This window comes from Vigna unguiculata, chromosome 3, assembly GCF_037176805.1.
Source record: "Vigna unguiculata cultivar grain cowpea cultivar isolate G323 ecotype 2 chromosome 3, ASM3717680v1, whole genome shotgun sequence".
Taxonomy (NCBI): Eukaryota; Viridiplantae; Streptophyta; class Magnoliopsida; order Fabales; family Fabaceae; genus Vigna; species Vigna unguiculata.
The window spans coordinates 938989-951231 of record NC_140794.1 but is presented as its reverse complement, the minus strand read 5'-3'; the positions used below and the strand labels follow the sequence as shown (position 1 = coordinate 951231).

The following is a 12243-nucleotide window of genomic DNA, read 5'->3' as shown; positions in this document are numbered from 1 at the left end:
ATAAGCATGTTTAGGATGACAAAATAAGTGAGTCTCATCCATTTTGTTCAATCCATTATTGACTCCTTAAAAAATGAAGGCAAGATAGGTTGATAATTCTACCTGTTTTTGTGAAAATATAGGTTAATTAGATGGCAAGCTAACTCATTAAAAAATTTATTTTAATATATACATTAGGAACATTTGTTAAAATTTATTTAATTAATTAATATTTCATTTAAAAAAATTAATGTAATTATTATTTTTATATTTTAAATTAGTTAATTATAACTAATAATTGAAATTTAATTTATAAGCATTAATAATTTGAGTCATATTTAATTTTACAATTTATACACTATGAACAAAGTTTGGTTTAATTACTCTTTTGGTTCTTATTTTTGTTCAAGAGTGTCAAATTTGTCTTTCAATTTTTCTAAGTTTCAAATTAATTTCGATCTTTGAAAAATTGATGTAATGTGGTCCTTTTCATTCAATTTCTTAAAATGGATCAAAGATTTTTTTTATCAAAATTGAAGTGATTAATAATGATAATTTGCTTTATTGATATAATTAACATAATCATAGTACCAATTTTAATATAAAAAAATCATTGACTAACTTCAAAAAAATTAACAAAAATGACTTTTTTTTTTTAATTTTTTAAAAATCAAGATCAAATTGAAACTTATACAAATATTCTGAAAGACTAATTTGACACTTTTGGATAAAAATAGGAAAAAAAATAATTAAACCAAAAAAATAGTAATGAAGAAAATGCCTTTGTGCAGTAATACGTACTAAGTACTCGATTAATTATCTTTTGTATAATATAAAATATCGTTATAAGGATCGATTTTATTATTTTTCATGTTGGACCAATAAAGGTTTTATCTTTAAATTAAATTATAATTTTATAATTTCCGATCAAATAAATATTTTAAAATAACAATATAAATAATACAACTTAAATACTTTATTATATTATCATTACGAGTAAAATATTTTTATCTATTTATTTCGTTTATGATAATCCTCTATTGGACAACATGATTTGAGTGAAATAAACTAAACTTAAAATATAAAAAACTGTATTTTCTTTAAAAAAAAAAAGAGGAAGAAAATATTTTTCAGAGAGTATGAACCTGCCAAAAGTCTTATTTATGTCTCATTTAATGCGTTCAGGACAGGTCACAACTAAAAGGAGTGGATGAGTTCACAAAGTCTATTGAAGTTTAAATAGTAAAATTATGTTAAAAATTCAGAAAAAACAACTTTATATTTCAGAATAATGAAAGTAGTTTGACACTGACCCACTAAATTTACCGATAGTATATTTAATGTTTTACACTAAAAATAATAAAAAAGATTCAATTAAAATATTAATGTTTTAGAGCTATGATGTAACGTCCCATTTAATTATTAAACGAAATTAAAAGAACGTCACGCGATAAAGTATAGCAGCGTAGTCCTGGGGTTCTCAACCTCACCCCTACAAAACTAGCTAGGCACACCACGATGCCAACAAAAGCAGGATAGCTGTTTAACTAAAAGTTTACAATCTAATAACCACGAATACAGGGGCCATAGCCCTAAAGAAACATGAAAGAAAGACGTTCGAGATCTAGCCCAGATGGCTAAGTAGCGGAGTCGTCATTCCCTGGTTGACCACGAGAGCCTCGCCCATCTGCTCCCATCAACCAAGTTGATGATCATCGCAAGAAAGAACAGCCACATACATCACAACCATACAACAAAACTGGTAAGCTAGAGCCAACAACATATTCAACATGCAATCAAATATATTTTCATCATCTCATCCACATATCAACCAAACATGTTATGACTCTTCATTCAATACACTACGACTCGACTCGACTCATCCGGATACGTATAACTTGGTCGGATTCGGCGGATGCTTGCACTTGTGGTGGATACCCCTGCTCGACCCTGAGCTGCTCGATCCTGAGCTATGTGTTACCATTGTTACGATGAATCAAAATCTCTCCCACCACAAGGTTAGCCCTTAATGAGTTTCAGGCCTCCTGCTACTCCCACCACAAGAGTCAGTCCGCTCTAAGTGAGACTAACTGGCTCCTCGGAGCGTCAGGATGCAACCTTACCTTGAATCCTTACCTAGTTATACAGATGGGGCACCACCATGAACACCCACTAGCAGGGCCATGGAATTACGTCCCGACCACTGAAGCGCGACCCTGGAGGTCTCACCTGGAGACCCCAAGGAATTACACGCTGACACGGACCAACATTCATAAATCAGCAATAAGAGAATATTAAATTATATTTTACAACTCCATATCAACCCTTGAAGTTTAATCCTCATATCAATCACATCTCAAATCCATACCTCTGATCATCACCACCCCAATGAGTCTAGGGCCTCGTCTCACATTAATACCAAGTTCCTTTAGTTCCAAACCACTCATTTATTTCACATGTGAGGTTTCATACCAAACCCGTCATACAAAATTCGTAATTCATGCCAAGCATGCACCACACTCCATTATATACATGTTTCTCATCATACAATTCACGCCCAAACCAAAAACAATCATCCAAGGATGAACGAACACCCAAACGGCGCACTGCCTCGCCCAATCCCTCGCTCAGGCTGGGGAATCTCGCTCAGGCGAGACGTGCTCGCTCAGGCGAGCCTTCCCTTCACCTAGGCGAGGGTTCGATGGAGCACTCAGGGAACATCACGGGATCTCGCTTAGGCGAGACCCCTCTCGCCTGGGCGAGGTGTTCCCTCGCTCAAAACTTCGAGCAGGTCGCCCAGGCGACCTTTCGTGCAATAACCCTAGGCGAGCTCCCTGTTTCATCTCGCTTAGGCGAGATTGACTCGCTTGGGCGAGATTAACAGGTCTCGCCACTGTTCTTCACTGCAACAGCCATGTTTTCCGACCAAACAACACATGCAAAGTATTTTCGCGCATCAAAACGACATATCCAACTATGCAATCAACAACCAACACAGAAACATTTCTAAAAAGACTCAAAACTAGAACCCTAACTTCCCGTACCTGGAAATCAAGTTAGCGGAACGCTCCGGCACGCACACAGGAGACCAAACTGTCCTTAGGGTGGTCAGCAGCTGGAACGGACGATGAAACAGAAGAAAGGAGGCGGGTTATTACTAAACCCTAACAATAACAGCAAACATAGACCATGAAAACAGAAGCATGAGTCAAGGGACGACTTACGTGAGTAGGACTGAGTTTGAGCTTGAAGGAGGGGGACCTTAGGGTAAACCCTAGCAGAGCTTTTCGTGAGAGGTAGTGAGGGATGGCGGCTGGTTTCTGAAAGAGTGAATGTGAGGTGGGATTAGGGCAACATAGCAGAGCTTATATACATTGGGCTAACCCTTAGGCCCACTTAGAGGCAGCCCACTAACCTCTGAGGCAGGAAAAATGGGGCCTCAGAAAAAATGGGGCCTTACATATGATGTGGTTGTTTTTTAATTAAAGGATGAGAAAATATCAGCCCTTAGTTCAGAAAGATATATTGTTACTTGAATTGCTAAAATATTGAATTGCCGTGTCCATAGCATAGTCATGCTGAAAGTGCTAATCGATTGATTTAGGACATGCCGCGTCAATTTTATCTTCTCAAACCCAATCTTATTTTCCACAAACCAGCCAAATTTTATGACCTTTTCATCCTTCTTCAATTTCTCTCCTTTCCATTATCTTTTTATTTCTTTAACATATTTGATATTTTACATGCTAATTATAAAATATAATATTTTGCCCTGCAAGTTTTCTTACCCAAACCCCACTCTCAAACCAAGATGTTTGGTCCACTTAACGTTGACATTGACCCTGACAAAATAAATTATCACAAACGCAAAAGTCTTGTTTTTTATTTTTTCAATAATGTTTCAGTATATATAATAACTATCAAGTTTTGACACAAAATATAGCTCAGATTTTTAAACATATAGACACGTTAGAAAGTTCAAATAGGTACTAGTTTTTTTATTTTTTTACGCTGATAGTTGACAATCGAATTTGCAAATACTTTTACTGGTTCAAGGAATACTATAAATCTCTCTTCAAATAAATTTTAATTATTTCTAGTTCAGTTTAAAAAATTAGAGGAGTCCACCTGCAAAGTAAATTTCCTGGAAAATACGGTAGTGTGGACTGCGTCTGCATAAAACTTTTGAAGATGGAATTGGTCAAACCAAACAATGCTTAGTATTTTCTTATGTCAGTCCCACGTGGTAAAATGTAACCATCATGTTCGTTGTTATTAAACAATGATGGAAGTGAAAAAGTGATTGCACGCGCTTATCCAACCTCAGACCCAAACTTTGGATTATATTAAAAAACTCACCATTGAATTTATCCAAAGGAATCGATCGATCCAAGTCTATAATATCTGGTCCTTGATCATCCAAAAGCCAGAAGCAGAACACGAGTGTTAAGTTAATCTTCTGCTGCAGCATTATGTATGGCGGAGGCTCAGATCCAATGAAGCCAACGGCAACCGGTTTCCCCGTTAGTAGCTACAGCACTTCGACAACCTACACCACCAACGACACCTCTTCCTACGCTCCACCGGCACCTCCTCAGCCCAAACCCATCGTTGAATGGTCCACCGGTCTCTGTGACTGCTTTTCCGATTTTGGAAACTGTAAATCCGACAACCTTCTGCTATTATATGTCACTGATTTGTTGCAATTGGATTGGTTTGTGAAATTTATGGTATGGTAAAAATCATTTGTTTCAGGTTGCATAACGTGGTGGTGTCCATGTATCACCTTTGGACGGATTGCGGAAATCGTTGACAGGGGATCCTCATGTAAGAAACTGTTTGCATCTCAGAGCAATTAAGTTCGATACAATCTATGTCCTGGTGTTGTATGATACGATGTTTGTGTTTTGTTGTGATTTGTTGTGATTTGTTGTAGCGTGTGGTGCGAGTGGGGCTCTGTATACGCTTGTTTGTTGTGTGACATGTTGTGCTTGCGTGTACTCATGCTTCTACCGATCCAAGATGAGAAGACAGCATGGTTTAAAGGGCAATGGCTGTACGGATTGTTTGATTCATTGCTGCTGCGAGCCCTGCGCTCTCTGTCAGGAATATCGTGAGCTTGAAAACCGTGGCTTTGACATGATTATTGGTATCTACCTTCTCTGTTTTGTGGCTTCTTCTTCTTCACAAAATTAATTTTCTGTTTTGTTTAATTTGTTTTGGTTGAAACTTGGTTTGGTTAGGGTGGCATGGAAATGTAGAGCAACGAAGTCGGGGAGTAGCCATGGCTGCTGTAACAGCTCCACCAGTGGAACAGAGCATGAACCGTTGAAGTCAGGATCTATATATGTTCATCCTAGTATGTTATACATGAAGAATAATGTTTTTACACTCGGTATTCCTTTTTCCCTATTTTCGTATCAATAGTTAGGCTTAATTAGTTGGATGATATCCATTTTTTATTTAGATTGTTAGTTTGGTATTCGTTTTTAAAAATATGTCAATTGAGTTTTAACTTTTGAAAAAATATCTTAATAAAGTCATTTTTAGTAAAAAAATTATTAACATCGTTAACTATATTGATATTTAGAATGACTTATAAAATTAAGTATTAATATTTATATCAAAATTTAGTAGTAAAAATCATGAATTAAGTTAACGGTTTTAATAATTTTTGTATGAAAGATATCTCATTAAGACATTTTTTTTAAACTGAAACTAAATTGATATATTTTAAAAAACGAGTACCAAACTAATATACAATCTGATATATCTGAACAAAAGTGTATATTATCCCACTAATTAAATATTGTAATTAATATCTAAGAGTGACTCTCTGTATTCAGTTACTAAATCAAATGCAATGTTCTGAATATTGTAGTACTGTTTGTGGCCGTGTTCTAGGATGTATTAAATCGATTTGTGGTTTGACTCAGTCTTCAGTACAATATCTTTGCTTCATCTTTTGATTTTAAATGAGGACCCTATTGTGTTCAAACTTGCCAAACTTGACTAACTTTTCATTCATCCTCATTTCTATGTCCCTTCTTCCTTAAAGAGTTTGTTTTCATTTCTTTACCAAGCTTTTCTCAATTTAGTTCCCCAAACGTAACCTTTTTCTCTAGCAACCAAAGCAAGACCTTCAAAACTTAAATTTGGTTCATTCTTTCTTGGAAACTGGTGTAATGTTATAGCCATCGTTTTCTCCGCTGGTAACGTTGTTATTAATGATGTTGGAAGTAAAAAACAAGTTGCAATGGAATAGCTGGCACTTATCCAGCATCGTTGTCTTGCATTTAATGATATAGTTGACACCAAAACGGTCCCCTTATTATTGCTTTATATCATTCATTCATTCATATTCACACTCACAATCCTATTTTTTCTATTCAAACCCACGCTCTGCCCACTAAGACTATGATTCTCAAAACTTAAATATTAGTTTTTTTAAATAAATATTAATTGGAAAATTATGTTTTGACAAAGTTTTATTAACAAACTTTTGATAAAGTACACATGACAATATTTTAATGGGTGAAATAAAGGTTTGATATGACTTGAAAAGAGAAGAAAAATGATTTGTGTGTGTTAAAAATAAACTTTGTCAAACTTTGTTAAAAGAAAAAGGGTTAAATATGTTTTTGGTCCCTCAAGTTTTAGTGAATTTTGGAATTAGTCTCTCTTCGAAACTTTATACAAATTTAGTCATTCATCTTTAGAAATACGTGTATTTAGTCATTCTTACCAAATTTTATGAAGTTTATTTGACATTTTAAACGCATCTCATGATAATATTTGAGTTAACATTGAAGCAAAAATGTGTCAAACTGTGTAAATAATTCAAATACTATCATGAAATGCGCTTGAAACGTCAGATAAACTTAACAAAATTTGGTTAAAAGGACTAAATTCACGCATTTTTAAAGGTGAAGGACTAAATTGGTCAAAATTTTGGATGAGGGACTAATTTCAAATTTTGCTGAAACTTAAAGAAACAAAAACATATTTAATCCAAAGAAAAATTATCAAAAGATCATAGTCCATATTAATTTACCTCAATTTTTTTATAAAATAACAATATATATCAATTGATACATCAATTAGATAATAACATATTTATTTATTATCAAATCACAATCATCAGTCATTTGTAAAGTTATTAACACCTAATTTTCAAATTATTTGATTAAGCTCTCAAACTTTTGAGTTCCTGATCTTGAATGTAATTATTTGATAGTATTTTATTTTGAATGACATTTTCTTGTTCTTCTAATTATAACAAGTCCTCTTGGACATTCTCCTTTCTCAAATTCATATTAGAGATTTAGTAGAAGAATTATGCAGAGTTATCTTTTCGAATTCATTTTGGAACTAAGCTTTTTCTACAATTAAATAATTTTTTCAAAAAAAGTTAGAAATGAAAAACAAAATTTTGACTGTATTTAAATGTTCAAGAGAATGTACTTATAATTTATGATTTTTTTAATAAAAAATATGAAATGATGGTTACTCGTAAATATTAATATAATCAACAAAATATTTATATTTTGTCTAAATAATATAAATATAATATATTATGTAGACAAAATATAAATATTGAGATCAAGTTCAACAAAAGGATACATATAATGAAATATGAAAAGAATATAAAATTCATAAATACTCTTCTCAGGTGATCTTTTAATGAGCTGTAATTATCTTTCTAACTCCAATTCTTCTTAGATTGTGTTGAATGCTATAAACTCTATCACTATCATGGCAATTCATTAAGCATAAAACAAAGAACAATATATGGATTTTTTTTTTTATCCAGAATCCATCCTTCTACCAAATAGCAGTATTGCAAGGTAAATAGTAAATATGAAATTAGATAAAAGTTAAAAAAGCTAAGTGGAAAAAAATAGATCAATATGTAATTTTATTAATAAAGTAGAAAAGAAATGTGTCTGGCAAAAGAGGGAGTGTAAATAAAAAGAGGCTAATTAAAGACATTGTAAAATAATATGATTTAACACGGGCTTAAAAATCTGATCGTCCTCATCCAGCCCAATTTCACTGCAGGTCCAGCCCACAACAGTAAGTTTGTTAAATTTTTATCATTTAGAACACTCCATTATGAAAATTAGCCAACATAATTAAATTTTATTCTTATATTGCTTGTGTAATTGAACTTGATAATTTTCTGACGAACAATTCGTTAGTTAATTATTTTAAAGGACTTGTTCACACTTTTCTACAACATGGGTGTCATGGTATAACTTTTTTTTACTGAAATAAAAGAAAACAGAAAAAATGACTAGTTTGAAACGACGAGGATCAAATATATAATATTTTTTTAAAGAAATTAAAATTAGATGGCGAATAAATAAAAAATTAGATTCAAACTTAAGTATTACTAATAAGGCTGTTCACTTTTATCTTGTTACAGAAAAAAAGGTATTATAATAATTATTAAAATAAAAATATTACTAATGTAATTTTTATAAAAGAATTTACAAAAATAAATACTTTTATAATTTTATTATAAATATTTTTTATCATATAAGTATTTTTTTTTTCAGCATTTGAATTATTAAAAGAATAAAATTTAAAAAAATTGTGTAGAAATTTTGTTTCTTAATGGTAAAGATAAAAAAAGAAGTATAGAATTTACAGAATTAAAAAAAAATTTAAAGAGATGTAAAGTTAAAGCTTCTATAAAATACTTTAAACACAGATTGATTCGTAAGATTCTAAACGGAATGAAATTAACATTGATAATATATATATATATATATATATATATATATATATATATATATATATATATATATATTAAATTATGATCATAATAAAATATCAAAAATATACTGATGTATTCATATTATATTTCATTTAACAAGTAATAATTCAAGTGTCATCAAATCTCACATGACACTTTTACATTTTTTTCAAATACATCGTACAATAAACAAGACTTTAAGAGAAGTTAATGTATTGATTACACTATAAGATTATACATATATTATACTCATTCTTATTTTTTCAGGACCCCTTTTTACCACGTCATTGCATAGTCATATCTCAAACTAATCTGTATAGTAGGATGAATCATTTAAATACAAATTTTACCATAAAGGTAAAAAATACACATAATGATAACTCTTACTCTAAATATTTTTCTATATGTTACTCCAATACTTAGTCGAGTCAAAATTGCTTTATCATGAGCCATTCCATTTATACATTCTACATATCAATGATACATTAGCATCTCCACTTTGGAGATTTATTTCTCTTACTCAAATCCACATAATCAAACAAAAGAAAAGATTCCAATACATAGAATAATTTCATCATACTTAACATTCATACCTTTAATTTTGATTTAGAATTCATTTGTTATTAAAGTAAAACTCGTATAAAAGCAATATAATCAATGCAACCAAATAGCGTAGCGCCTGCTGGTAGCATCGTTGCGCTCAACGCCAACAACTCCAAAGGTCACACTGACTTTAAGATCCCAAACAGCACCTGATGGTGGTTCCTAGCTCACTATCCATAGAACGCCCTTTTCTACACTATGATGCTTAAATTAATTTATCTAAATGCTTCAACAGTTCCTCTACTAAATCACCAATTGATCTCATTTGAACAAAAATCTTTCAGTATTGCAGTTTAGAAAAACCACAATCTCAACATTAAAAAAAAAAAAAAACAAACAATTCACAAATTTTATCTTTCAATGCAACCATATATTTATCATCCACAATTTAAGCAAATGCTCAATCCTCATACCTAATAAGCACAACAATGTAACTTTAAGAACCATATAATTTAAATCACAGCACAAAACAATTTTATACAAAATGCTAGCTTCGCTAACTTTGATTTTGAACTCATAAAGCACAAGGTTCTCCCCTCCCCTACTCATATCTTCAACTCTATCTACATAAAAGAATTTCAGATCAATTATCTAAATCTACACTAGGATCACACACATAGAGAAAACCAAACAGAGGAAGATATTGAGTTGCAGTTTGGTAAACTCTCATGCACACAACAAAACAATTTGTGTTCTAGAAAAGGATAAAAGAATAACTTACTTTAATTGTTATTCTGATTGGATGGATATGTAGAGTTTTCAATTCAAGCAGCCGAATTTCAACAAGAATTACAATTTTCTTTGGTGGAAACAGATGACAATAGCAGTGATTGTGGTGGTTATCATCGTCACTGTTGCTTTTAAAGTTTGACGAATGATGATACCAAATCTTTCTCCGACACCAGCATCGACACCGACCCCAACACCAACATTGGAATTCCTTGAAGAGCTGGAAGTGGAGGAGTTTATTAAGGAGGAATCTTCTTCTTCCTCTTCTCCGTTCTATTTTCATGTCGGATGATGAAGTATAATGGTTTATAAACAATTATTATATAGTAGTTACTATATAATATATTATTATATATCTTTTATGTGTATTGATGTTCAATGTTTTAGAAACTAAGGAAGCATTTATACGTGTTTTTGTGGTACTTCAAAAATTAAAAAACTAGTTGTTCATGTTAAAATATGTCAAATATTCTGTTAGTAAATATTATGTAATCAAATATTGTGTTAGTTGTAATTTAGGCATTATTACTTCTGTGAGCAAATCTGTGCAGTTGTCATTCATTTAATAGATGATGAATTATAACACCCTTGTGTGTGTATATATATATATATATATATATATATATATATATATATATATATATATATATATATACACACACACATATCTTTGAAATAATATATCATAATTATTCTTTAAATCCTTTTATATGGTATCAGAGTCAAACACCAACATCCTCTATAATATAGGAAGCAGTTCTTCTTTATTTGAATATTTCTGATGACTCCTTTCGATAAAAATCAATCAGAGAAACATGATTTTGGGACTTCCGCTGCTACCCATATGCACGAAGCACTCACCCTTGAACGACTTAACGACACCAACTATGTTGAGTGGTCGTTGAACGCATAGAACAAGATCAAAGGCAAAAAACTTTGGGGTTACATCTTTAGAACAAAGGTTGCACCAGAAAACAGTTAATTTGATGAATATGAAGCATGAGAAGATGAAAACTATCTAGTCAAGTCTTAGATCAGAATTTCAGTTGATTGATGTTCTCACTAAACGAGTGTCAAACAGAGTGTTTAACGAGTCTTTATTCAAATTGGAAATGTGTGATATTCATGCACCAACTTGAGTAGGGTGTTAATTTAAACATTATTACATTTTCGTGCAAATCTGTGCAGTTGTCATTCCTTTAATAGATAAAAAATTATAACACCCTAATATATATATATATATATATATATATATATATATAATAGTGGTTACCCAAGTAATGATAACTCAAAGTTGATATTGAACATGGTAAGCGATTACTTAAGCTGTATTTGTATTAATATGTAAAATATTTACAATAATTTATCTGGCTAAAATGTAAGGTACAGTTTTTTATGATCCCATAATATAAGAGATTTGAATATTAAATTAAAAGATATAGAGTATGAGAATTTGCATGACCTAATGAGGACTTCAGCAAAAAGAAATGTAAGATCATATGATTTCATGATCCATGCGGAAGAAAGAGAGAAGATAGAGTAAACTGGTAAAAGAAAAGTCCGCAGAGATGAGAAAGAGAAAGGAAACTTGTATGTAAAAAAAAAAAATGTTTAGAAGCACGTACAGAAAAGAAAGCTAAGGAATATATAGGTAGGATACAAAACAAAATAACATAACAGTGTAAGCTACGAAGACACATAATGATCTTATTATAAGATAAATAAAAATGTATTAAAGTTCATAAAGATAAATAATTTGACTCTAGAAAAAGTAAGTATTCTTATGCCAATACCAGCACACGTGAATTTGAAAGAAGCTTACTGAGTTTATTGTTTCCAGAATAATGATATAAAGATTGTGTGTAGCCTTAATTGTCTCTTGAAGGAATTAGCAAGTAGGGTTCAGACCAAAGAAACTAGGAAGAAGATTGACATTAACTGATCCAATTTGGGGTCAATTAGTAATGAAATAGTCTAAGGGATCTTTAAAATTATAACTGACATACTAAGAATTTTGGATTTTGCTTATTGAATGTTTGATGTTTCTTCAAGAAATTACACTCCTAAAAATGTTACATTTTAGAAAAAAATGTATAATTAACTTAGTGACTTACACCACACCATCTAACCTATTAGTAATTCTTTCTATAAAACACTATCTTATTATAAAT

At 31.4% G+C, this 12243-nt stretch overlaps 1 protein-coding gene and 1 long non-coding RNA gene across 2 annotated transcripts; one reads left to right on the top strand and one right to left on the bottom strand.

Moving 5' to 3' along the window:
* Positions 1-1376: 1376 nt before the first annotated feature.
* Positions 1377-3474, bottom strand: LOC114175429 (uncharacterized). The gene is made up of 3 exons (XR_003602846.2): positions 3204-3474; positions 3024-3094; positions 1377-1666 (listed from the first exon to the last, which is right to left on the bottom strand). It is a non-coding gene; the product is annotated as an uncharacterized LOC114175429 (long non-coding RNA).
* Positions 3475-4309: 835 nt separating this feature from the next.
* LOC114175950 (protein PLANT CADMIUM RESISTANCE 2-like) lies at positions 4310-5475 on the top strand. Its single transcript, XM_028060808.2, has 4 exons — positions 4310-4638; positions 4735-4806; positions 4916-5128; positions 5223-5475. The coding sequence occupies exons 1-4, from the start codon at positions 4452-4454 to the stop codon at positions 5309-5311; spliced, it is 561 nt and encodes a 186-aa protein (XP_027916609.1). The 5' UTR covers positions 4310-4451; the 3' UTR covers positions 5312-5475.
* The last annotated feature ends 6768 nt before the right edge of the window (positions 5476-12243 follow it).

Excerpts from the sequence above, each read along its gene's own strand:
- LOC114175950 (XM_028060808.2), top strand. The coding sequence starts at position 4,452 with ATGTATGGCGGAGGCTCAGATCCAATGAAGCCAACGGCAACCGGTTTC. Across the intron at positions 4,807-4,915 it reads CGTTGACAGGGGATCCTCAT|CGTGTGGTGCGAGTGGGGCT; the intron begins GTAAGAAACTGT and ends GATTTGTTGTAG. Across the intron at positions 5,129-5,222 it reads TGGCTTTGACATGATTATTG|GGTGGCATGGAAATGTAGAG; the intron begins GTATCTACCTTC and ends TGGTTTGGTTAG.